At 42.7% G+C, this 27,941-nt stretch overlaps 1 protein-coding gene across 1 annotated transcript; it reads right to left on the bottom strand.

The window, feature by feature from the left end:
- LOC146869224 (interleukin-20-like) lies at positions 1 to 27,941 on the bottom strand. The gene is made up of 5 exons (XM_085653491.1): positions 27,783 to 27,941; positions 11,337 to 11,399; positions 10,847 to 10,999; positions 3,597 to 3,671; positions 1 to 244 (listed from the first exon to the last, which is right to left on the bottom strand). Exons 1-5 carry the CDS (start codon positions 27,939 to 27,941, stop codon positions 167 to 169), a joined length of 528 nt encoding a protein of 175 aa, XP_085509617.1. The 3' UTR covers positions 1 to 166.

Raw genomic sequence — 27,941 nt, 5'->3', positions numbered from 1 at the left:
GATAACACACTATATAGTGAAAATGTGGCAGTGTATGGATACAGCAAAGATCTTCTTCACCGCCAGCCAATGAAGATTTGTATCTGTGGGATCCAGTGCTCCCAGCCATAGGTGATCAAGATTGTAGATCAATGAGAGCTGAGGCCCTGTAGATGTTTAGGATAACCTATGCAAGTCTATCGATCCAGTCTAGGAAGATATCCAGCTCGCCCAAGGCTTTGTTGACAGCTGTGCTGGGATCCATCTAAAAATGAAAGGAATGCTTTGTCACTAAATTGTGAAATGAAATTCATAAAATAAGTTCAAACCAGGAAAGATAGTGATTCAAGAGCTTGTCCTTAAGTAAAGTCAGCAGAATCCATAGTAACAGAAAAGAAACAGGGATACTCCATAGATACACTTGGACTTATATGTTTGTATGTTTAATATTTACATCTCGGCAAAACTGAAATAGTCATTGCTTAACAGGTAATTATTGGTTTTGATTTCAAAAGACTGGTATACAGTGATGGGTATATATTTAAAAACTACTCAAGGAAATTAAACTCTTACATCCCCCACAATCTGTTAATTGATAAAAAATTGTGCATCTCCTATTCATAGCCTCAACACATGGCACCTGGAAGAATGAAAGTAGAAAGCATACAAAAGAGACACGTAGCGTCATTGGTTTCGTTTTTTTTTAAATGTGGTGATCATAATCTTTTATTTTCTTCTGGTTCCAGGTTTACCCCACTATTCAAATGCTGTATCTTTGTAACAGATATACTTAATTTGAATGTTTTCTGCTTCTGCTGGTTTTTCAATTCATTACCCTGTATTTTTGGCCTGTGAAATGTTATCATCTTACTTCCTTTGGTATTGCTGAGCCTGTCTAGCTGCTGCCATGGTATGAAAAGTGTGAAGCAGGACGAACTCTCCCCAGAGGTTCACACTTACCTCCAGCTTGCATGCGGCACTTCTATTCTTACAGGTTTCTTGCAGGTCTGGTTGAATCTCAGGTTTGGTGTACAAAATTACCAACGACTTGTATCTTGAATGTCATTTGGCAGGGCATTTTCAATATGCAATCTCTATACCTATTGTAGCTACCTATTTTAGTTTTCTAGCATTTGATTAATTCGATATTGTAAGTCATATAGACATGCAGTAGTGTACTAAAAGACATACTAGTGGCTGGGGCCTTTTCACACTTTTACATCTATCACTTGTTGGTTTCAGTTTCATCTCATACACCATAATTATCTTGCTGAAAGGTATTCACCTGCAAAAAGGATTGCGTTTCAGCTAGGCACATTTATCTGGGCACTTTTTTAAATGGAACTCATCACACTTAGGGGGATATTCCTAATGACGTGGCGGTGAGAGGCGTTAGCCTCCTTGGCTTAACGCCTCTCATCGCCACTTCGGAAACACGAGGCTGCGCTCTATTCTCAAGAATGTGGTGCAGTCTGGCGTTTCCCCCTGCGATGGCGCTAAATTTCACGCCTTAGAGCCAACGCAGGCGCCCTTGCACCAGACTGCAAGGGTGTTTACAAGCAGGGAGGTTTGTTTATATACAGGAAGGTGTCCCTTTCTGCACATAAACAAACCGAACATGCCAGTTTGTAACTTACATGTGTGCTGCTTCATGCAGCACACATGCAAGTTACAAAACGGAATTTAAAAAAAAGGTTTGTTTATGTACAGGAAGGGACACCTTCCGGTACATGAACAAACCATGGCATTTGTGCTGCCCAAGGCAGCACACGTGGAAAATGCAAAAATTAAGAGAAATAAAGCATTTCTCCTCGTTTTGCCTTAAGACCAGGATTTTCCTGGTCTTAAGTTTGGCGCTGCCACCAATTAACGCCGCCCTTGAGAATAGGTGGTGGCGCCATGTACAATGGGTGTTGCGATGGACCGCCCACCGCAACACCCACTGCACGCCCCTTTCGCGGTAAGTTTGCAGTGAAAGGGGCCTTATTCACAAGGCAGGGTTAAACCACTTAACGTGGCTTAAAGCCACGTTAAGTGGCTTTAACGCTGCCTTGTGAATAGGGCGCTGACACTATCGCCACAGGAAAGTCAGAAAAAGTGACGTTCCCATGGCGATAGGGGCTTGAGAATATCCCCCTTAGTTCCTTAAAAGAGAATGTCCTTGACAGGCATACCTTCTCAGTGGCCCAATAGGATATCCTGGGTTACTGGGGGCTGAAGATTTGGTATATCTCAAAAGTGGATTTTTCTGAACTGGTGAATCTCTGTGTCCAGATCTAGAGCATCCCATTTCTTAATCTGGTGGACAGATCTACTTTGTTATGAACACTGTATGCTGAAGGAGCCACACTCAAGAAGCTTTAACCGAATATAATGCGGAGGTCCTTGAACCACCCTGGGAACTCACCAGAGAAAATCTGCAAAAATAGTACTGCGTTTGATATAACTGGTCCTAAAACAACTTGTTGCTGCAGTGGAAAGGTTTCTTTGGTTAGTAGGGCTTTCCCATGTCAGCTGTGGGGCCACCATGACTATTTCAGTTCACTGATTCAATACCTTCAATCCAGAGGTCCAAATGCAGGATAGGCTGAATGTGTAATACTGCGTCAACATTGCTTCTGTGAGAAGCTCAACTTGGTCCAACCCATGGGACCCACCTGCAGCTGCTAGGACTCTATTTTGCTGGACGTTTTAAGCCAAACGTTTCAGAACTTCAAGCCAAAGCTACGACTTTCAGCTGCCCTGGTCCATCCTGGCTTTGATACAACAGTGTCCGAATTCGACACCACATTAATGGGTATAACCTGTTTTAAAGCATTGGCATTTGATTTAGACCAAAACTCTCACAAGTGGACAGATGCCACCATGTGCCACCTTTTTATCGCAATGCACCCAGGACTTTGCTGTTTCTCTTGGGTTCTCAACTTGCCATTTTAGAAACCCTGGACTCCTTTTGCAGTATTTGTTTTACGGACATATCCACATGTCTCTGTCACACATTTTGAATTCTTGGACAATTTAATTTTTCAGTTTGCCTTCGTAACTGTTTATCTTTTCTTTTTAAACTTGGTGTGAACTTTTAACTTCTTTATTTTTTAATAGTAGCATCTCATGCACTAATATTCTGCCCAGAGCCGAGGAAACTGCAGGAGTGCTTGAGTATCTCTACGGAGTAGGCTATAGGATGTGGCCCAACAGGCTAGTTTCTCACATTATTCGATACCATCTGATTAATTTTCGTATGTTGTTTTAGTGTTACAGCACTATGGAGGTCTCACATATTAACAAATAAATATCGTAAAATGTGCTTAGCAGCTCAAATATGCACAAGGATCTAATACAGCCCCCGGCATCCCCTGCTGGGGAGAGTGAGGGCAACCGCCCAGTGGACCCCATTTTAGACTAAAGCTCACAAAAACATGTGAGAAATGGGAGAACCAGGCCCCCTCATCACTTTCCACAGTGGGGCCCCATCATTTTGCATTACGACACTGAATATGCAGATAGCTTACAACCCAAACAGACACACTTGTATTCACCCACATTAACTGGATGACCACTCGCCGCGTCTCTATCCAACCGAGACGAATTTGGGATACACCACCCATTTAACTCACCTTTTCAAAGTTTTCCTGGATGACCTCGTACTTCATCCTGGATGATTCTCCACAGCGACAGGTCACGTGCGAGTGCTGTAAACATAGCATTCACACATGTTAGTGCAGTCATGTGACCAGCATAACACTTTCAGAAAGATCACTCAGACTATACAGTAATGCCATATCTCTCTATAATCCGAATTAATCCCATGTAAGAGTCGCGTGCCCTGTGGAGTACTCCAAGGTCCTGCATCGGACTCTTGGATGAACTCCATTCAAGAGTCGCGTGCTCTATGGAGTACTCCAAGGTCCTGCACCGGACTGATGGTTGAACTCCACTTTGGAGGGAAACTAAATTTGTATCATCTTAGAGCTTCTGAGTGTATGGGCAACATTTTAACTCCTTTAGCAGCATGCAGCATTGAGACTGTTAAAGCGCGGGAAGGAATGTTAGGCAAGACTTAGGATTGAGACTAAGACTTTCATGTTTTTGACCCTCTGGATAGATTTGCTGTACAGAATTGCCTAAATGTTCCCTCTTTTCTCTGCATCTCAGACCCGCACATGCATTCCCAAATAGGATCAATATTACAAAGAACACTAGGTTTGTCCATTCTCTTCGGTTCCCTTCATATTGTAGCACGCAAAGATCTAATTCAATGTCTTGTTTTAACCTGACACTCCAAGCAGCTCTTGTTGTAGATCGCGGGTGCCAAACATATTCACATTTTGCTTCTCTTTATCTAAGATGTTTTCACTTAGACCAATGGCCGAGTTTGTCAAAACCCTTTGCATCGGTGCAAAGTACCAAAAGAGATGCAATCTGGCACACAGGGGCTGATGTAGAGTGTGATGGAGGACCTTCTCCCCCGAACTGAAGGCGGCGGTCCTGATTTACAGTCAGGCGGGCCTGAAGTATATCAGAAACAGAATCTACTCCAACTCTGCTGCTGTGATAAGTCCTCCAATAGCCCGACAGATGTTCATTTATAAGACCGTCAGTCCTGCCATATGTTTTTAGGTCGATCATTCGAGACCTCTTGCTATACTTTAGTATACACTTATTATATACTTATATGTGTATGTACTTTGTCGGCTCTGGAGGTCAGCCCAAGGACTTGTTTGCTTCCGCTTAGGGACTTTTTTCTGTCCAACTGCCTCTATTTAGCTGTCTCGATAGAAAGCGACCAGCAGATGTCACTAAAATACCAGAATCACTTTAGCATTCTGTAGATTCCAGTCCATAGAAATTGTCTTCCACAAGCACCTGTAGAGAATAATATTTTTTTCAAATCTTGTATTTTCAGTGATATGACCACTGAAGGCCCTGATTTTATATTAAAAACAGAGCTTTGGACTATACCATTTCCCCCTGAAAGGCAACATTTCTCTCCTAGTGTTCCCATACCTGGTGTCTCATTACTTTCCCTCCATGTTAAAGAACAGTAGATGTTTCAGCACCCAGGCTAATGTGCTGCACAGCTAAATACATATAAGGTCCCAAAGGCGAGACCGATTGCATTGCAAATGCTTGTTTTTTTAAACTATTTGTCAGGGAGAGCAACCAAAATAATGAAACCCACACCATAGAAGACAAGTGTGGTGCCCATTAGTTTTACTTTTCTCCAGAAACTCTTGAGTTGGGAGATTGTTTTTGGTAATGTAAAACATAAACATAAAAGTTTGATGAGTGGCTGTCACGTTTAATGGAGCCCCTCTGTCAAATCTTTAAGACATTGACAGGACCCACAGTGACATTTATAGCCAGCCTTTGCATTCAAATATACTGCTCCTTGAGCCAGGCACAAAGTACGAGAAAAGTTTTATTTTCTCCAATCCTTTCCAACATTTCATATGCACTGTTCTGCACTGTACAGCACGCATACAAAAAGTCGAAAAGATTTAAAGTAGTCCCCAAGTGTGCCAGCATCAGGGAGGGGAGCAGCGGCGCCATATCTTAGTAGATATGGGCGGGACTGTCCTATTCCCACCCTGTCACTCAACGCAGACCAACAGCCTTAGTTGCTGCATCGCGGGACAAGTGTGCCAGCATCAGGGAGGGGAGCAGCGGCGCCATATCTTAGTAGATATGGGTGGGACTGTCCTACGCCCACCCTGTCACTCAACGCAGACCAACAGCCTTAGTTGCTGCATCGCGGGACAAGTGTGCCAGCATCAGGGAGGGGAGCAGCGGCACCATATCTTAGTACATATGGGCGGGACTGTCCTACTCCCGCCCTGTCACTCAACGCAAACCAACAGCCTTAGTTGCTGCATCGCGGGACAAGTGTGCCAGCATCAGGGAGGGGAGCAGCGGCGCCATATCTTAGTAGATATGGGCGGGACTGTCCTATTCCCACCCTGTCACTCAACGCAAACCAACAGCCTTAGTTGCTGCATCGCGGGACAAGTGTGCCAGCATCAGGGAGGGGAGCAGCAGCGCCATATCTTAGTAGATATGGGTGGGACTGTCCTACGCCCACCCTGTCACTCAACGCAGACCAACAGCCTTAGTTGCTGCATCGTGGGACAAGTGCGCCAGCATCAGGGAGGGGAGCAGCGGCACCATATCTTAGTAGATATGGGCGGGACTGTCCTACTCCCGCCCTGTCACTCAACGCAGACCAACAGCCTTAGTTGCTGCATTGCGGGACAAGTGTGCCAGCATCAGGGAGGGGAGCAGCAGCGCCATATCTTAGTAGATATGGGTGGGACTGTCCTACGCCCACCCTGTCACTCAACGCAGACCAACAGCCTTAGTTGCTGCATCGTGGGACAAGTGCGCCAGCATCAGGGAGGGGAGCAGCGGCACCATATCTTAGTAGATATGGGCGGGACTGTCCTACTCCTGCCCTGTCACTCAACGCAGACCAACAGCCTTAGTTGCTGCATCGCGGGACAAGTGTGCCAGCATCAGGGAGGGGAGCAGCGGCTCCATATCTTTATAGATATGGGCGGGACTGTCCTATTCCCGCCCTGTCACTCAACGCAAACCAACAGCCTTAGTTGCTGCATCGAGGGACATACTGGGAAATCAGCCCCAAGTTTCAGTCGGAAGTTCTGATTTGAATCTTTGTTCTGCCTCTGGAGCATTTAAGGACAACTTTCTTAGCTGGCCACGTGGGGGTGTCATGCTGCACAGGTGACAGTGACTAGAATCCGCTAGCAGGCCTGATGCCTCAAGACTCAGGTGGACTGTATTTGACTCTTGCATAACTATCTTTCTAAATTGCTGCAGGTTCAAACCTCACAGCTCTCATCAGGAAATGTGGCGCCGCGTTGCAGACTCATTGCATTATAAAGTAGGGTCCTTGTGCGGCAACATCTGTTGAACCGACAGGACTTATGTGCATTCCTGGGGAGTCCCCGACACGTACAGTGATGGTTAACCCTGATTGCAAGACCCGTGCTGACACCAGGCAGCGCCCTGTACGTCCTTCCCTCAAGAAATGTGTTTTGAATGCTAACTTGAGCAGCCGGTTCCGTACCGGTTTGTTGAGCACATGTACTCTAACGGTGCAGGCTCCCCTGCCTGTTCATGCCTCCAGGAAGTGCATTCAATTCTAGGTGCCCCTGAAACTCGCAGAAGCGGCATAGATATAACCCCAAATATTCCAGAAGATGATTTGCTGTTTGAATTTTGACCAAGGCGTTTGTTTCTTAGCCTGGCAATACTTTTACTGTGGGGCGTTGACAGGTGCACAACCTGAACAGAAGGAACACTAGCCCTTTGCAGGCTGCCAGCAGGAGTGCCCAGGGGGACCTGCTACTGGCCGGTCACTGATGCAACGGGGAGCTCTCTTTTCCTTCTAGTTACCAGAGCATTATAGAACACTAACCCTTTGCAGGCTGCCAGCAAGAGTGCCCAGGGGGACCTGCTACTGGCCGGTCACTGATGCAACGGGGAGCTCTCCTTTCTTTCTAGTTACCAGAGCATTATAGAACACTCGCCCTTTGCAGGCTGTCAGCAAGAGTGCCCAGGGGGACCTGCTACTGGCCTGTCACTGATGCAACTGGGAGCTCTCCTTTCTTTCTAGTTACCAGAGCATTATAGAAGACTAGAATTTTCCTAAATTTCAACTGGAAACTTAGAACAATACATTCAGAAACAAATCTTCAGTGCAAATAGCAAGAAATGCCCAGTTTGTGTTAATGTGCTTTTTATGTAATAGGCAATAGATTAAACACAATTTACCCTGCTCCATATTACAGATTTTTTTTTTCAACCATAACCAAAAATGAAAAATTGGACACCACTACTAAGCAAATATATCACATTTTTGTTTATACATTAATTTACATGTTACATATTCGCTTTAGCAACAAATCTTACTCCACGAACATCCCTTTATAAAGGAGAATGGACTGATTTGGTACTGTCCTTGCAGCTTACATAAAAAAAAATAGAACAAAGGTATCTTTATTCAAAGTTACCCCATCTTTTGAATGTTAAAAATGGAGCTATTGTATTTTATTTGTTGTCTTGTTAAGGAAACATAACAGAAACAATGTGAAATCTGTCTGGATTATTCTCTGTGAGCTCAAGCAGTACTGCCTTGCCTTCTTTGCATCTTTGCAAAGTTCCTGTAGTATGACCCTCAGTGTTAGGTGGCTGGCATAGTATAGGAGAGTGAGGAAGGGGATAATAGTATACAGGTGACCCTACAACATGTATACAGGGAAATGATGGGGCAGTTCGTGCAGCCATTGCTGATGAGGGACTGGACTTACATACTATTGTGACATCATAGACCCAGATTCAGCAAGTGCCTTTTGAAGTCAATAAAGCAGTACTAATCACTAACTTCTCAGCTCTTACACAATGCACATTTAATGCAACCCAAAATTCTAATAGTGGTAAGCATAGCGGGGCGTCTGGAAGTGCCCATAAATATGGAACTGCATTCATATTTTCCCATGAATCTGCCATATACTTTGCTGCGGGTCTGTTCTTTACATACGTCAAATCAGCCAACCTAGATTCTTTTTCACAGGCAATTTTTAACTCTGCTTTAGAAAGTTGTGAGGCCGCACCTATTTTAATTCTAATTTCAGGATTCCTTCTAATCTTTCCTTTACCTTCTTAGCCCACTGTAGTTCACTCCTTCCTATTTCAACGGCACAGTGGGCTGACATCTTCGCTGTATTTGGGACCCTAAGCTTATTCCAAAATCGCAAAGTTGTTTTATAGGCTAAGAAGTTCCAGCCCTACAAATTTCCTTCTAATCTTATCGCCTGAGACATTGCGCCTTAGGGGAGAGCCAACAATTGTTTCAAACATTTACTTTCACACCTCTCCCAACTTCCCAACATACTTATGGCTAGTAGCTCAGCCCGTAGAGGCATCGCGTGGGGACCGTTGCGTTATTAGCTGTCAAAAGGGGAGTTTAAGAAGGACCAACATAAGTCTTTTTAAAATGAACAAGTCTCGCTATCGTAGCTAGTGCCCTCATCTTGAACAAGTCTCCCTATCGTAGCTAGTGCCCTCATCTTGAACAAGTCTCCCTATCGTAGCTAGTGCCCTCATCTTGAACAAGTCTCCCTATCGTAGCTAGTGCCCTCATCTTGAACAAGTCTCCCTATCGTCGTAGCTAGTGCCCTCATCTTGAACAAGTCTCCCTATCGTAGCTAGTGCCCTCATCTTGAACAAGTCTCCCTATCGTAGCTAGTGCCCTCATCTTGAACAAGTCTCCCTATCGTAGCTAGTGCCCTCATCTTGAACAAGTCTCCCTATCGTAGCTAGTGCCCTCATCTTGAACAAGTCTCCCTATCGTAGCCAGTGCCCTCATCTTGAACAAGTCTCCCTATCGTAGCTAGTGCCCTCATCTTCAACAAGTCTCCCTATCGTAGCTAGTGCCCTCATCTTCAACAAGTCTCCCTATCGTAGCTAGTGCCCTCATCTTCAACACGTCTCCCTATCGTAGCCAGTGCCCTCATCTCCATAAATTCTTTATGCAAAGTCCAGCTCAACTGACTGGTGAATATCATACCCAGATACCTAATTGCCACTTATACAGTTTACTTTTTTCCCCAAACTTTATTATGTTTTCTTGTTTACCTTCAATTTATTTGCCTCACAATAATGATTCATTAACTTTCTCCGCAGGCCTACTTGAGTCACGTCCAGAATTGCCAATTCATGTGCATGGAGTAGGCACAACACATGTCTACTCCCCATTTTCGGGGAAAACGAATGAGTCGCAGCCAACTCTCCCTGAAGGTCGGCTAAAAACAATGAAAACAATGTGGGCACTAGGTTACAACTCTGCCTTAACCCATTTCCCAGCGGGATTCTTCCTGAGAGGGCCCCATCTAGATCAAGCTCCACTTGGGGCCAGTTCCTGGTATGCAATTAGTGCAGAATTGTTATTAGGCAATTTGGAATCCCCGGACGTATTAATTTAGCCCAAAGTATACTACGATCAACCAGATCGAACGCTGAGCTAAAATAAACAAAACAGCAGAATACATTCCCAGTTGTTTCCTTTGCCTTCTGCCCCAAAGCCCATAAATTGAAACAGTGATCTAATGTTGAATGCCCAGCTTTAAAGCCTCCCTGCTCCATGGGAATAATCCTGTATCCTTTCTCTAGTTCTTTAAAGCCCTTAAAATAATTTTGAAGTACAGTTTTGCACCTACATCCAACAAACTTATCAGCCGATAATTACCTGGGTCATTCAGAGCACCTTTTTTATGTGTGGGTTTGATTATAGCGCCCTTCCAACTCAGAGGAATTATCCCAGCCTTGGTTATGTGTATAAAAGCTTTGGAGAAGAATCCTGCCCACCACACAGGGTTCAACTTAATTACTATTGCTTGCAACTTATCTGGTCCAGCTGCATTAGTTAAGTTTAGGGAGGACGCACTGACAGTAAAAGTAACCTCATACATTAACGTGTATCTATAGCAAATCATAGTGCATGCTTACTTTACCATAGATCCCCAATGGTGGAATATCACTTTGGATGTTGGCTTACCAGGAAAGAGGTAAGAGTCTTTTGCAAGCAGATATGGGTTCCTGTTGAAAAACTGTGCTAATGCATCATCATTTTCCTATACTGTGGCCTAACAGCATGTGCTTTTAGATGCAATCAGCTGTACATTATGGCACAGGCCGGGCTCTTTACAGGCCTTTCCATCTGCATCAAGAAGTTAAAACCAGGGCTTTTGGGCATAGACGTGTTCGGACACTTCACCATTATTAGGGGTTCCAAATCAATAAAACGGCTGTCCTATCCTTGTCAATGTGCCTTCTCTCTCATACTCACACAGATGTCCAGGTCTTTCTTCATGCTGAGAAAGCTGTTGGCGATGAGGCTGAGCCTTCGACGTAGATGATGGTCTGTGGTATTGCAGCGCCTAAACACCTGATGCATATAAAACCTTAACAGGTGGCGGAAGAGGCAGCATTGCTCATCAGGCTGTAAGGGTTAAAAAAATCATATTACGCATTATGTCATAGTAAATAGTTACTCTTGTGTATCACTTGCCATAACACATGAAACACTCGACAATCGTGTTCAGAACGGAAGTGTATATACAGTAACTGGTCTGTAGTTTGTGAAAGTCTATGCAAGCTTTTGCAATCATTTCTTGAATCTTGGCCACCAGCTCAGTTTCTAGGTAAGTGAACCCATACATATGCCATTTATTTTTTTCTTGGCATCATGGGTTTCTGGTGGCTTGTAGGCCCAATCTGTAAACATGTCATCTATTTACTGGTTTTAACTGTTGTATTACAAATGTATAGATACATACCCTGGTGTTCTGCAGAGAAGACTTCTCAACAATTCTTATGTCATCTTCTTCATCTTGTGATTGCTGAGGACAAGGAACGATCTTTTAGCGGTAGCTTGCCATGTCAGTGACACTAAACATATTCAGTGGCGGCTGGTGACATTTGAAAGTGGTAGGGCGGAAATCCAGGCAACTTTTGTGTCGATGTATGTTAGTTAGCAAACCTTGACTGAGACAAAAACTGACAACAAACATGCAAAATAAATAAACGAGTGAAGATCTATGAAAAGTGAAATTAAACTCAAGGGTGACAAATTGGTATCATTTTCAAACGCTTTGCAGCCCTTTGCATATAATGATCTTTTTGAGCAAGACAACATAATGTGCTAACCTGAAAGGCAGGTCAACGGCCTTTTTTGTAGTTTTTATACAGCGCAAACTTGGTCAAGGGGCATCGGAGGGCTTATGCAGTCGTGGCTGGCAAAACAGGGGGGTGGGGGTAATCTATAAGTGATGTCATGCACAAACATATGTCCCTTTCTAAGCACTGTAGTGATGGTAGGCGCTATCCTGTAAACACTTCTGGCACTATAAATATACAGTGAATTCAGACATATGTAAATGCACTTGTGCAATCACACTACATCGCTTGTGCTACGACACCCAGTTTATACAACGGAATGAATACACACACACATAAACGTACCAGTGCATAGGTCCCCTATCACAACCCACCCCGTGAGATAAAGCCCCAGATTGAGCCTGATTGCCCCATCACAAGCAGCGCGTGTGAAATCATAAACACACCTGTCCCTTCAAACACACTCCTGACACACTGAGGCCAGTCTTGTGAAATGTCACGATCCCGCCGTCTTCGTCATCCCATGCATACCGGTGCTGCCATAAACACATTCCAGTGCCTCACAAATAACCACCATAAATCCGATTAATGGATTTAATCACCTGCTGTCTCTTCATCTCTGTGCTCCGTCCTCCCACCCACCACAGCTGCGTCCAAGACAAACAGGTAGCAGTTGCTGTGCCAGTTGCAAAAAAAGTTCTAAATGTAAAAAGAAGAGCTGAGCTGAAACCCCACACCCACGTGCATTGACTATCTTTCGTGTGCGTCGTCTCCCAAGGTTTGTTTGTGAACATCACACACTACAGAGCCTTTACAGATCGCCATCAGTGTGAACGCTTAAAGTGCCATTGGTGCAAGTGGTGAAAGCCGGCTCCTTCAGTCGCGGCTTACAATACTCGATGTGGGGGTGGACTCGGGTGGGGACAGGGGGAGTTTTAAATTAAAATAAAATAAAAACTTACCTGACCGGCCTCTGCTCCTGGGCCGGAGTCCAGCGTAGGCGCTCTTCAGTTTGTGAACAGGAGCAGCAGCGTCACAGGACTCCCGCCCTGCGTTCTTCAATTCCGGCTGGCTGCAGCTCTCCTCGCGTCATCGGACACGCAGCCTCCCTCCCTCCCCTCCTTCAATCAGAACTCTCCAGGCGAATCTCAGCGCGCCCCACCTGGGCCATTTTCTCCATGCAGCAGCCTACATAGAGAGAAGGGAGAGTGGGCGGTCCTGCTCAAGGGTAGGGGGGGGGAGTGGCTTGCCCAGTGTTGTGCATACGGACTGTTTTATCAGCCCCAGGGCCGGCCAAACAGTCCCTATGCACAACAGTGGGCAAGCCACTCCCCCCTGCCCTCAACCAGAACCGCCCACCCCCAACCAGGCACTTATGCTTTCTCGCAGTGCGAGAAGGCAGAAACATAAATGGTAGTTATTACCATTTATGTTTCTGCCTTCTCGCACTGCGGGAAAGCAGGGGGGCGGCGCCCAAACGCCCCTATGGAGGAGCCGCCACTGAACATATTCCTAATTAAGATGCAAAGTCATACTGGGAACAGCCCGAATTGCACTCATTCAGGCTTTCTCCTGTGTTGGGAGTACATTTCTGACTTTTGGGGAATCACAATGAATCCCAAGACTACTCCTGGACGCCCACGACAGTTGTAGCGTTCCCGGAGTACTCCTATTTCCCAGTTATTGCTGCATATTATTTACCTAGTTGTCCATAAGTAAATTATTTGGAAAACTGTCCTTTCAGGTGCAACTTTTTTCTCTGCCATAAAAAGATTTTTCTATGCCGAGAAAGTATTACCAATACACCCCATAAAATATGTGGGTGGCTTCTTTCATTTCCTCTCATGTATGATTCGTACTCGTACCTTCCACAGAATTACATTTGCCTGAATTTCAAGGTGGGGAATTACAACGTTTGTGTCTGTTCACTGTAGGTTTCATGGCCACCCACACTGTAATCCCTTTATCCCAAACCATATGAGGCGGAACTCAGCATCCTGAGTGTTTTTCTGCACTTCATAAATTTCATTAATCCTTATATTGTGGATTCGGATATATTTTCTGATCAGAAATGAATTATGCATAAGTAATTAACATTCAGGTGTCCTATAACGTATATGCATTCAACTCTCAGAGTTCCGTGCAAGAGTAGAACTTTGTGGAACGCGTGCCATTTACATCAGCACTGTACTACAATTGTACTATATTGATAGTATACCGAAATTGCCTTTGCATTAATATGCACACAAATTAAATATCCACAGTGCCGACTTTAGAAGTTAGAGAGATAATCAAACAGCGCCCTAAATGTAATTTAAACCAATTGCTAAATGGCTGTGTTTTAGGCAAATAAATGTAAACCTCGAAAATTGAAAATGATTCTTCAGATTAGCAACTTCTCCAACATAAAGCAACCTCTGCAGGCTGTGTTTCAAGAACTGGAACTGCATGGCAGAAGCGGGTGGGTTGATAGAGTCAAGCTGTAGGGTTCATGTTACAAAAGGAACCATTTTACTTTTAAACCTAAAATCACGAGGAGGACATCTTTTAAAAAAAAAATATTGTATTTTTATTGAGAGTTCAGAGACTTAATCAACATACAATAATATCATATATAAATACATATTTCAAAATATTGAAAAAGAAAAAGAAAAATTGATTTAAATCTACAGTTCAAAGTATTACAGTTTTATAAATAAATATTTCAGAAAATACTCAATAGTGCAATCACAATATTCCTACAAAACAGGAAAAGAACCTAGTAGTTTTAAGTGCAAAGCGCTAAATCAGAATTCATGCTTATATATATATATGCCCTATCTTCTTATACCGTATGTGAGAGGAGTACGGAAAAAGATCAACTTAATCTAAAGCGCAGAGTGCTATAGCCGGACAGATACCTATATATATGTTCTCTCCTTTTATTCCCACTACAAGATGTTATCCTATAAAAAAAATATCTAAAACTGTGATGTGCAAATGTCGCATAATAATAATTTCTAATATTCGGAAGAGATAGTCCTCCATCAGCAACAGGATAATTTAAAGTGCTAATGGCTAACCTTGGTACCTTATTTGTCCATAAAAAAGAAGAGAACATACAGTCTATTTCTTTAAAAAAAAGTGGCCTGTATTGCACAAGGAGCTGCACTAAAAAGAAAATTAAAAAGCGGAAGAATAGACATTCTAATTAACGCAATTGAATCCTATTATTGACAACGGCAACTGATTCCATCGTTTTAACTGAGACTGTACCTTTTTTGGCAATGGAATATAATTTAGGGAAAAAAGATCTTCTACTCTCTCAGTTACATAGATCCCTAAATACCTCTTCGGACGGGTGTTGTATGTCTGTCTAAATTCTAATAAGAGAGAATTCACATCGTAATTGCATAGTATAATTTCTGTTTTAGACTTATTAATTTTATAACCCCCTATCTTTTCAAAATCTGCAAAGATTCTCATAATTTCCGTCTGAGTATTTATCTTTGGGTTCAGGAAGAGAACGATGTCATCAGCATATAATTTTATGTTCGTCATTCCTTGAACCGGAACCGTATGGGCTCTTTTTTCCCTGATTGCAATTGCTAATGGTTCTATAAATAAAGCGAATAAAATCGAGGAAAGGGGACAGCCTTGTCTGGTGCCTCTATTTATTTGGCATGTCCCTATGTTAACAGAATTGATTAAAATTTGGGCCTGTGAATTTATATAGAGTTGTTTCAATAAAAAAAATTCTCATGTGGGAAGCCGAAGTTTTCTAAAATTATAAAAAGGCAGTTTCAGGAAACAAGATCAAATGCTTTTTCGGCATCTAAAAACCAAATCTGCGCCTCAACCTTATTGATATTAAAAAAATCAAGTGCCTCTAATAAAAAATTTGTATTATTATAAAGCTGCCTCCCTGCTGCAAAGCCGCACTGATCTGTCCCAATAAGGGATCCCACCATCTTATTTAGCCTATTGGCAAGGAGTTTAGTAAACATTTTGTAATCAGTATTTAAAAGGCTTATTGGTCTGTAAGAGATCACACTTTCACTGTCTTTATCTTTTTTAGGTCTCGCCTAGCGCTGCAGCGCTTGCGCTGCTCGCTTTGCGAGGCATGCAGTATACACTACAGTGGGGGAAAGCTCCGCCCACTTCCCAGCCATATTTTTGATTGGCTTCAAGCAAAAATGCTGCATTTTGATTCGTTTTCGACTTGGTAGTCCCTCCTCCTGACGGCCATGTTGTTATTTATATCCTTCCCTGGCTATTGACCCCTTTACTCCAAAACTATTTTTGGCCATATGTCGCCCTCTGCCCCCTCCCGCAGTCTGTGACTTTTTGGCTGCTCCCCTCAACCCCCACCGCTCCCGTTCGTGCCTTCCTGGACCCCCACGCTCCCGTTTCCAATGCAATAGGTCTCGCGTAAATACGAGCCCTATTGCATTAAGAAATGCTTGTTTGTTATTGGATTGGCTGGGTGATCGCACTCTTTTTTGATGTCCCGAGACATTTTGCCTGACCAAAACATGCACAACACATGCGCACTACAGACGTTTTTGTTTTCATGTCTGTATGCTGTAGTCTCTTTTCCCTGTCCACGGCACCCTGTCACTAATAGCAGATCCTATTTGACGTCATCGCGCATGGCCTACGGCTTCAGCTACACATGGCGGCCACTGTACAAAGTCGGAGAGGGAACAGCATAAGTACCTGGGGTTGGCTGGAGCTCAACAGGAAGAGGAGCCGCCCCTGCAAGTCGTGCTGGTGGCGGATAGCTTCAGTCGGCGCTTCAGCCCCGTGAGCAAGGACTGGGTTCGAGTGAGTGGGCTATACTGGGAATTGGTGTTGTGTTTACTTTTTTTTCAAGCCAGCCAGCAGATGAGAGTGAGCTTCTGAAGTCTGCAAAGTAATGGCTGCACCCTTTCGGCCTACAGCCGGGCTTCCTCACTTCACCGTTTTCAGAATTTTATGTAAATGCTATTTTTCGCTGTAATTATTTTTACCGTGGTTACTTTTAACATGGCAGGCGCGCGCGATGACTAGAGGGTTGGCGGTCACTGTGGATCTTCTGACTCTTCAGCAAGAGACACGTTTCTAGTGTCAGGCACCGGGAAGCTGCAGTATGGAGGTTTATAGACTGCACAGTTTGAGGAGTGGGGGTTTGGTTTGCGTGGTTTAATTTTGTGAAAGTGTTGTGGGTCTTTGGAGTCATTAAAGTTTGTCAGATCTTTGGATGTACCAGAAATGCCAAGTCTCTCCGTTGCGAGTAAAACGCAAAAATGCAGAGGCTGGGTTGAACATTCGCTCACACGAGACTGACTGCCACACCGAGTGAGAAGGGCAAGGCGTAGGCCTGCACATTCTGTTCCATTTCAGGGCTGTCATCGGAGCAGCCACTGAGCAGCGTTGCCAGTTTTTGAAGTAACTAGCTAACCAAGAGCGATCATAAAAGTAAAACAATAGTATGCCACTTCATTCTGGTGCACATGGTTTATATGTACATATATTGGCGTATATTAATAATTGGTGTGGGGTGAAAAAACTATGTGCGGGCATCTCTCAAAGGGGCCTGGCCTATGTAATTAAGGGCATAGCTTAAAAACACCCTTAGCTAAAAGCCTGTCTTTAACATAGTGTGTCTCCCTACTGGTATTTGCTGTTTCTGTCATTGCATCCCGATACATAATATGGCAAGTAACATTACACCTACAAGCTAGGACTATTGACTTTGTCAGTGGTTGTTAGTTGCGTAAGACAAATAAGCAAAAACGATTGGTTTGTTGTATTTGATATTGAAAATATTTCAGTTCTGAAATGAGACTACAGCGAGTCTCTTCGAAGTTACATCAAAGGCAGTGAAAAGTGGTACTGCTGCAAAGTTAGGATTTTTATTCACCCTGAGGGCAAAAATGAACAGCCGTACATAGGACCCGTCTCGGCACCTGCTTTTTAGAACTGCAGGTGCTGAGCACCGTCAGGACCCGGCTCACTTTAATAGCTACTTGTTCATAACTCAAATTACACAACACACAGCGTTATTGTGCAAGAAATGCGATGCGGGTCATTTTTTCTACACCATTATCATGAAACCTTGCTATCCAATTTAGCCAACTTTCAGATGCTCCATTTCCTAGCCTAGTTTTTGAATTGTCCAATGCCGGGTGCGAGAAGATCGCCCAGTTTTGTACCTGCGTGATCTGGGATTTGTAGTAGTAATCCTGTTTATACAATAAGAGAAACACTGCCGATACCAGGATGCAAAGAACATAACCGAGAGTGGATGAGCGGTTTTATTTTTGATGTTGGGCACATTTAAGGGATTCCGTTCCAGATAATATCTATGAGCACCAGTTGCGTTACAGGCAGACTCATTCATTGTTGTTAGGCACGGGGAGATTAAGTGCTTTGCCCAGAATCACAAAATGTCCAGCATCCCTGCTGAGGCTGGAACCCGGTCCCTCAGCTCCCAGGTCTACCACCCAAGCCGTTAGGCCACATTCTCTCCTTTTGTTGAAACTATTAGCTCACTCTTCTTCCGTGTGCCCAAACATTACAAAAGGCATCGTTAGACAATACACGTCATACACATGCAGGCCACACTGACTACATTCCACTTACTGCTTCGGATTCACCACAAGGGACTCACTGCATCATACAGCATCACAGTATCAGACTCACACCTTTACCATGACACCATCATATTCACTCCCATGACACTCAGACCATCACTCTGACCCAAATGACTTCCCCCGGATGCTTGGCATACAAGAACACATTGCTTTTCCCAGCTGTAGAATGTGCTTAAACAGCCATCCAGAGGTCTGTCACTGACTTCAAGTATCTCACCCAGCAGCCACGCATTATCCATGCCCCTGTGTGTGCATGTCAAGCTTTAGGCATGTATCTGTGACAGTACGTTTGCATACATGTGCATTGTCTATATTTGACTCTATGTGCATCTGCTGTGTGTTCTTGACTACTTAGGTGTTATTTGTATTACCGTTGGTGCTTGTATGTCAATATGTGCTAATATTTGACTGTATAAGTACTAGTGTACATGTGTGCCTGAATGCGTGTTAAGGGTATATTGTGTGTGTGTGTGTGTGCGCGCGCGTGCATGTTGTGCTTTTGTGTGCACTATACAAGGGCCAGCCCTATTAGTTTTCCCAGTGCTTGTTGTAACAATGGTAAACAAGAGGACAGACCTTAATTCAGCCTTTTACAATATAGCTTCTTTTACAATGTTTATTTTTTCCATATGATATTTTAGCACAATTTCACTCACGTGCTCTAATTTCACACTGTCTAATGGCTTATTAGTGTATCTTAGAAGTGTACACTTGCCACGTCATGGGAGGTTTTTTTATGTCCTTTTATGGTCTGCTGACGATGTTTTGAAGTGAACACAAGAGATGTCTATGCATGCTACGAGCCTGGAAACAATTGTTTTTATGAGATTATTTTATTCTCTGAGAGAAGTACGATATACAACTGGATGATGACAATGTAAGAAAATACAAAATTCAAATTCTTTGTGCACTTCTGCAGGTGTCAACGTATGACTGATTCTGCATGTTTGATCTTGGTCGCATGCACTGGGCGGTAATGGAGGGACAGGGAAAGTATTGAAGAAACGTGCCTAGTAAATCTCCTCCAGAAACTAGTGCATTTCCCTTACCAGTGAACTCTTAATTATGCCCTTTGCATTAAGTGAGTCATCACAACTTAAAACCAAGTCTCTTGCTAGGGTTTTCACAGACCAGGACAGTAACACTGCATCCCTGTAGCAGTGCCATTTGGCTGACATTGACAATGGAACACACTGTACTGCTTCATCGGATTAAAAACGGGGTTTGGCTATTACGTTTGACAGTGTCCTTACACCCCTTGCCTTCTTGGAGGATACGTAGGAGATGTAGATACTCAGGGGTCACCCTTGAACAATGCCAATCAGTCTCGCTATTGGGATCTTATGTGTATTTATATGTATTTAGCTATGCAGCACATTAGCGGAGGGAGAGCGCGACACTCAGCATTTTAGCTAATGTCTGCGGAGGGGTTCTGCTGCCTCAAAAAGCGCCTTCTTTATTGATAAGCAATTACCCTGACTTCTAGTGCAAAAGTGATTCAGCACCCACGCTAATATGCTGCATAGCTAAATACATATAACATCCTAATGGCGAGACCGATTGGCATTGCCAATGCTTGTTTAAAATACTGTCCACTACTGGTATGCGAAATGATGCAGGTGGGTCACCCCCTTGTAATAAATAATTTGCAAGTTTTAAAAATTCAGGGCAGAGTACAGTATAAAATGCTTTAAAAAATTCTGCGGGGATGCCATCCTCTCCAGTAGCTTTGCAATTAGGCAAAGAGCTGATAACCGCATCTAATTCTTCCTTCATAAATTTGGCTAGCAGCAGCTCTTTAAAATTATTTTCCAAAGTTGGAATTGGCAATTCCCGCAGGAATTCATTAATTATTTCTGAAGGGACCTGGTGAGATGTCTGATAGATGTCTTTATAATGTTTAAGAAACACCTCGCCTATTAGTGGCGTAGTTTTTACGCGAGTTTTAGTTACTTTGTCCTGAATGTATTCAATTCTGTTTTGGACTTGCTTTTCCTTTGCTTGCCAAGCTAGCAATCTTCCTGTGTACTCGCTATCTTCATAGCTTGTCTGGAGATATAATCTAGTTGCCCTATCCCCTAAGTCATAATAAAATTCCCTCATTCTTGTTTTTGCATTCAGTACTTCTTGCCTATTATTCGAAGTCCTATTTCTAAAGTATTCTTGATTTGCATAGGTTATGTTATGTTATGTTATTTATATTTTTATAGCGCACAGCTGCCCCAGCAAAGGGGCGTCCTGGCGCTATGACAGACACTATAACATAACACACAATAAAAGAAAAAGAAATTAAACAGACACGGGAAACAGGAAAGTTTTAATCGCCTGCCTGAAGGCGAGCAGGTCTTCAAGAGCTCGGATGTGTACCGGGAGCGAGTTCCATAAACCTGCCGCGAGCACCCTAAAGGAGCGGCCACCCATTCTGCTCAATTTAAAGCGTGGACAGACAGCCAGGTGAAGCCCCTCCGATCTCAAGGATCTCAAAGGAGTATAAGGCGTGAGTAGGTTGGCAAGTGCCGGCGGCGAAGAAGATTTCAAAATTTTAAAGGTCAGGCACAGCGCTTTGAACTGGATTCGCTGTCTGACCGGGAGCCAATGTAAGGCCGTGATGGTACCAGACACTGAGCAATGTCTAGGGAGGCCCACAATGGCCCGTGCCGCGGCATTTTGTACCATTTGGAGCCTAGAGGCCTCTGCTTGATTCACCCCTAACAGCAGTGAACTGCCGTAGTCCAGCCGAGATAGTATAGAGGCCTGGACCACAAGCTGTCTGGTAGGGGGATCAAAATACTTTAAAACCGGCCTTATTCCCCGCAGAATGCCATAGCACGTGGCAGCCACCTTCTTAGTGTGGTCCCTGAAGGTGAGCGCAGAGTCCAACCAGATGCCTAAATTTCTCACTCCAGAAGCTGGAATGGGAGTGACACCCAACTCTGAAGGCCACCACTGGTTACCCCATAGCTCAGCGTGCTTCCCTAGTACCAACACCTCTGTTTTGGTGGCATTTAACTGAAGGCAGTTGGTGCGAAGCCAGCTTGCTACTGCCATCAGACCCGCTCGGAATCTGGGGGCCTCCACCTCAGGGTCTCCACTAAGTGTCACCGCTAGCTGTGTGTCGTCCGCATATGAGGCCATCGTAAGACCCCACTGTTTGACGACACCAGCCAACGGTTTCACATAGAGGTTGAACATTGTAGGGCTCAACGAGGATCCCTGTGGTACCCCCAGCTCCAGGGGATAAGTGGCGGATTGGCCAGGTGGTATAGCCACTTTAAAGGATCGATCCGATAAAAAAGACCGAAACCACTGGAGGGCGAGATCAGTCACTCCCGCCTCCTGTAAGCGTTGGATCAGTATATGGTGGGACACAGTATCGAAGGCAGCGCTTAGATCTAATAGTAAAAGCGCTGCAGTACGGCTAGACTATTTTCTATTGCCATTCTTTCCTCCTTCTTAGCTTTTTGTTTTGGTATCTCTTTTGAGGTGATTATGCCTCTCAGTGTAGCCTTAAAAGCATCCCATATTATGTTACTTGGGCCAGAATATTTATAGACAAAAAGGAACCAATCTCCTTCCCTAAATCTGCACACCATTGCTTATCTGCTAAATTAAGTTTATTAAAATGCCACCTTCTTGATGCTTGTTCATCTTTCTTCCCTGAAAGGGTTTCCATCTTAATGAGGGCATGATCTGAGAAGGTATTCGCTATATGCTCATATTTACTGACTTCCAAATTATGGGAGGTTAGAAAAAAATCTAGCCTTGATGACGAATCATATTTTGCTGAATAGCAAGAGTACTCATGTTTAGTCGGATTGTTGAGCCGCCAGTAGTCTAAAATATCTAAATCTATCTTACAACTCAACAATGCAGTACATACTTGTGGTTTGTTTTGCCTTCGATCTTTTTTTGTAGAATCAACCACAGGGTTTTGCAAGAAATTAAAGTCCCCTCCCCATATAATCTGACCAGGTATACCTGTCAGTGCTTGTTTTAACTGCACAATGGGGAGCGGATCATCCACAACTGGTGCATAGATTGTAGCAAGTATCACGCTTGTGTGGTTTATTTTCCCATGTAAGAATGTCCATCTGCCCCTCATATCTGAATGAGATGCTTCAACATGAAATTGGACATGCTTGCCTATATAGATGCTCACACCCCTCTGAGCTGTCCCCGACACAGCCGAGCAATAAAAACCCGCCCAGTTTTTAAACATCTTACTAGCATCTGCTAAAGCTCGGAAATGTGTCTCTTGTAAAAAGATCACATCTGGATGGTGACTTTTTAACCAGCTTTCTATTGCAGCAGTTTTATGCCTATTATTTAAACCATTAACATTCAAAGACAAAATTGAGAGTTTATACCTATTCATAATGCAATTGAGAAGAAAATATAACCTGTTTTATCCATACGCCCCAGGGAGTCTCATCTAAAGTGCGATATGTGCTATATATGCAAAAATGCATTTCTAAGTGCAGTTTGTGCAAGTGTGCAACATGCATAAATAAGTAACCACTTAAGTTGTGAGATTTCTTCTCCCGATAGGACCATAGCGGGCTAGTTTATATACTGAAATATAGGCCATTGAATTGTGCAAGTTGCGCAGGTCTACCATACCTAATATAACAATTGTGCAAATCATACAATAGAGTGCAAATCACGCATTTAGACCAGCATACTACAGTACAGTTTGTATCAATTGTGCAAAAAGCTATTTAAAGTGCAAATCAGGTAGCTATTAGACCACTCAAAGCAATATACTACAGTACAAATTGTATCAATTATGGAAGGTAAACATTTCTAAGTGCATTTCTACGTGCAATTTCTGCAAATGTGCACAATGCATAAATAAGTAACCACTTAATTTGTTAGATCTCTTTTCCCAATAAAACCATAGCGGGCTAGATTATTTGCTAAAATACAGGCCATTAAATTGTGCAAATTGCGTAGGTCTACCATACCTAATATAACAATTGAGCAAATCATACAATAGAGTGCAAATCACACATTTAGACCAGCATACTACAGTACAGTGTGTATCAATTGTGCAAAAGGCTATTTAAAGTGCAAATCAGGTAGCTATTAGACCACTCAGTGCAATATACTACAGTACAAATTGTATCAATTATGGAAGGTGAACATTAAAATACATTAAAGTGCAATATCCAATGTGCAATATATGCAATATGTGCAATATGACAACTATACAAGACAGCATCTTTCCTTAGCAACATTACGTATCCTTTTCCTTAACTTATTCAAAAAAAGAAAAATATTTCCGTCTATGAACTCTCTTTTTCTGGCTGCTTCACCCCCACCACCACTCCCCGACCCCCCCACCCCACCCTCCCCATAAGAAGAGAAATCCCGACCTGTCCCACTGTCCTCTCCTCTTCCTCCCTCTTCCTATTGGATGCCATCTTATTGCTTCCTGTTGCGTTCCCTGATTTACCTCACGTCCGCCCGTCAAAGAAAAAATATAACAACTCAGTCTTATAGCCTACAACCACATAGTCTCTTTTCCTTATGCAGCTATGAGAGCATCCAAAAGGCTTTGAGCCTCCAGTATCTCTGTGAAGATAACAATTTTTCCTTTGGCTATGACTTTCAATTTGGTCTGCTGCACAATCATCGCCTGTGCTCCTTTAGCTTTAAAAGAGTCAATCATTTTGACAAAATCCTTGCGTCTATGGGCAGAGGCTGCTGACAAGTCAGAATTTTTTTTAAAGTTTTTAGTATCGTTGGTATTGAATGATCTCCTTGATATTGCCACATTTAGGATTTGCTCTTTAATTCTACAATCAGAATAGTTTATTAGAATGGTTCGTGGATATTTAGGATTCGCGGGTTTATGTGCAGGTACCCTATGGGCTCTCGTAATTGTGAGGTCTCCTTGTAATTCAGGTATTACCTTTTTCAACAGAGATTCAGTCCATTTCACCATTTCCGCACCTTCCAAACCCTCCGCTAGGCGCAGATTTGATCTCCTGTTGTAATTCTCTAAATCTTGTAGCTTCAATTCCATCTGGCTCTTGCTCTTATTCAACACCTGGAGATCTTTTTGCATAGTAGCGATGTTATCTTCCAGGGCTGAGACACGAACCTCCACCTCAGTAACCCCTCTGGGTAAACTGCCTAGACTTCCCTTCATCTTTGTTAACCTATTATGCAGCTGTGATATTTCAAATGCTTGCAAAGTCTTCAAGTCTTGTAATTCCTGCAAAATAGTTGTAAGCATTTCTTGTATTGAGGTGTCTTGCTCGGATCTTTTACCCAGGGTTTCGTTGACTCTTGAGACGAGGAGTGTCTCCTTTTCTTTTTCCTTTCCTTTCCTTTTCTGACTCTGATTCTAGTTCTAATTCAGACAGCGAATCCAACTCGTCTGAGAGTATCTCTTTACCAACTTCCTTTTGCGATGTCTTTTGCGATGTCAGTAGAAGTTTTTCAGCTACTTTAATCAACAGCTGGCTAATCAAAGGTGATTTCCCATGAATGGCTGTACTCAATTCTGCGGGTTCTAACCCTAAGTGCAATCTCAGTATGGCTGTGGGTTTATGACTTGCGCTGGGGGGTCATGGGCATGGGCATGGACATGGGCATGTACTTGGGCAGGGATAAATAGTGTTTTCTGTCCCTGCATATCCTGTAGGCATATTTCACCTTCCGCCTTTTGCTCCTCCCGATTCGGCTGCGGTGTACTAATAGGTTTTCCCCGTGTCGTGGGGAGCTTGCCGAAGAGAGGATACTGGTACATAATATGGCTTCTTTTTTTATGGTGTGATAGTTCTTTGGCATTAGGGGGTTCATGAAGGACAACCTATAGACTGTACTGGACTGGACTGGAATGACTCTACTGTACTGTTACACCATCGATGGACACTATTTTATGATGCATTCACTATATTGCACTTGTGCAGTTTGCACTATTGCTTTTTGCTATGGTACTATTTCTATTTGTGCCAATCAATGCACCACTTTTAAAGCCATATTGCAAAATTTCTGTAGTAGAAAAAAATTGGCCATAGCACTTTGGGCATTTTTTAAAATTTTGATCAGATTGGACAGTTTTTAATGATTTTCCATTTTGATTGGTACTGCTTCGACAATTTTGTGCTGTTGTACTGATACGGCTACTCCATGAGGAACACTTCTATTCTAGCATTCGTCACAGACACTGCTGTACTTTCATCAGAATAGACACCTCTTTTCTTAATTTTTTATTTTTATTTGTTTGTTTTGTAAAGCACTAGGATTGTCACCGTCTGGAAACTTTGTGCACCCAAAAGTCCTTATTGTCGGACTCCTTTTCATGTTCTTCAGGCCTGAGGTTGAAGATGCAGCAAATTTACTTAACAGACTCTCAAGCAGGACTTTTTAGTGTTAACTATGAGCCATCTTGAATACAGTTGTTGGCATGCCCTGGTCCATTAGTGACACACATACTCCTTTTGTGTACTGTTTCACTTGTTTATTGCATCACATGTATGCTTGTACTACTGAAAAATCAACACCGGCAGTATCAAGTTACAAGAATATCGAGGGCAAAATATTGAAAGGCAAGTGCATATACGGAAATAAAGGCTGACTATTCTTAACTTCACTGCTACGTACCTATATATACCATGTAGGTACATATATCTGGCATTCGGTATAGAAAATCTTGATTACTTAGCTGTCAATATATTTTTTTAATATTTTGCCCTTGATATTCTATCCCACGGATATTGTGGGTTCAAGAGTCAGCGTGCCGACCAGTTATACCACTATTCTGCCCAAAGAGAGCAGCATTGCGTTTCAACTCCACCAGTGTATCTTATTGCCACTCATAGACATATTTGTTAGTTCATTTGAAAAATATTCAAGGGGACATCTGTGAAACATTTAAGATATTTTTATTGAGGCTGAGTACTAGACCAAAGCTTTAGCTGTCTTGACAGCAGTATGTCATAAATGCTTCCAATAAGTACAGTAAGTGGCACACAAAGAGAATCAGCGTTCAGTAAACCCCCTTCTGCCGATTGACCTTCTTTCGCTTTTTATGGTTTGCTGTTGCTTAGATGGACTATCAGTTAAACTCAAGGTAATTGGTGGATGGTTATGTTGCCATATTTATGTTTCCATTATGTTTTGTGATGGGGTGCCAAGTAGTCCCTTCGTCAGGCTAAATATATGCCGTGACACATTGCTGAGCACAGAGGCCAGTATGTTCTTTGATATATTACTTTGCTGAAATTAAAACATTTTATTGCTGATATGTGGCTTTTTTGTTTACGAAATGCATGCTCTTTTCATGACTTACACTATCATAAAAAGACAGTGCTAATCACTTTTCACTCTCACATATTCATATGCTATATCTTCTTGACAACAGAACATGTTGGAATTGTAGCTTTATATGTTCATAAATAAAAGACATGCAAACATGTCGACTGTCTTAATGATGTAATCAAAATACGGGCCTTTTGTTAAAAATACTATTTACTGCACAATAGTTTGCTGTGTATCTCTATTAAGCTGAACAGTGAAAATGAAACTCTATCTTCAAACTCATTTTCTTATTTCTTCTTTAAGTGCTCAGCTTACCTTTGCTAACACAGTTTGTTCATCAGGGACGCTATTTCCAGCTTCCATGTTGTTTTACCCCACGAGGTTGCTTTATTATTTTCTTTCTTGAACAGTATGTATTTATTTAGGTATTCATATGTTGCACATTGTGTTCCACTTAATTTATACTGACAAAAATAATGGTTTCATTTGGAGAAATTAGAAATTTAAAGTCCACTCAGATGTGGTTGTGATGGTATCTAATATTCTTAGATTGGTTATATGTTACTATTTCAGTTGTCTCCACATTGCAGCCATTACTTTTGGAGCCATTACTCTGGGAGTGCCATTTCATAGCAAAAGTCATTACATTGCAGGTAATGCATTTTTTAAAATGTTTTTAGTTTATACATTAGTAGATTATTTTTGGGAAATGTTTGATGAGAAGAAGCTCTGGAGGAAGAGTAACTAACTGAACAATGTTATGTTTCTTGTTAGCAGATAGATATTCAATAGATGAACATGGTCCATTGCAATTCTTTTTTTATGTTTGCCCAGTTTCTCCATTCATCCTGTCGAAGCACCGTTAGAATTAGAAAAGCTTCAAATCAAATGGTGTCAGTATCCTGTTTCAGGTATAATTTTGTTTGTAAAAACCTAGTTACACTGACCAAACAAGTGGAAAGCAATGTGTGTAGGGTTACATCTGGGTGCAAGTGTATGAACTTTTTCGTGAATCAGGCCCAGAAATGTCAATTAGCCTTTCAGGCCAGCAACTTAAAAGGATGCTCTGTTTTGTACTTAATAGTTTTTCTCTGGTCCAATATGATCCAACAAAAATCAGTTATAATTTAACCACACGATTGGACTATCACTTCATCAAGTGATTCCTGCACAATGGAGTTTATGTAAAAAAAATGAGTAACCCAAATTTATACTTACGATAATTTTACGGATTTTGTAAAAACATTCCCGTGTCTCGTGAACATTTACAGACACCGCACAGTGCCCAAAGTGCAACCTCCGATGCCCAGTCGTCAGGTGGTAGCATAACAAGGCTACTAAAGAAAGAAGGCCTAGGTAAACGCCACCGAATTTCAT

The sequence above is a fragment of the Triturus cristatus genome, chromosome 1_1 (assembly GCF_964204655.1).
Source record: "Triturus cristatus chromosome 1_1, aTriCri1.1, whole genome shotgun sequence".
Classification (NCBI taxonomy): Eukaryota; Metazoa; Chordata; class Amphibia; order Caudata; family Salamandridae; genus Triturus; species Triturus cristatus.
Note: the sequence above shows the minus strand (reverse complement) of the source record. Positions and strands in the feature narration are given on the sequence as shown.

Bases quoted from the DNA above. Each gene is read 5' to 3' on its own strand.
- LOC146869224 (XM_085653491.1), bottom strand. From the start codon at position 27,941: ATGAAATTCGGTGGCGTTTACCTAGGCCTTCTTTCTTTAGTAGCCTTG. The intron at 11,000-11,336 runs GTATGTATCTAT...TAACCCTTACAG, and splicing joins CTTCTCTGCAGAACACCAGG to CCTGATGAGCAATGCTGCCT. The intron at 3,672-10,846 runs GTGAGTATGAGA...CTATGTTTACAG, and splicing joins AGAAAGACCTGGACATCTGT to CACTCGCACGTGACCTGTCG.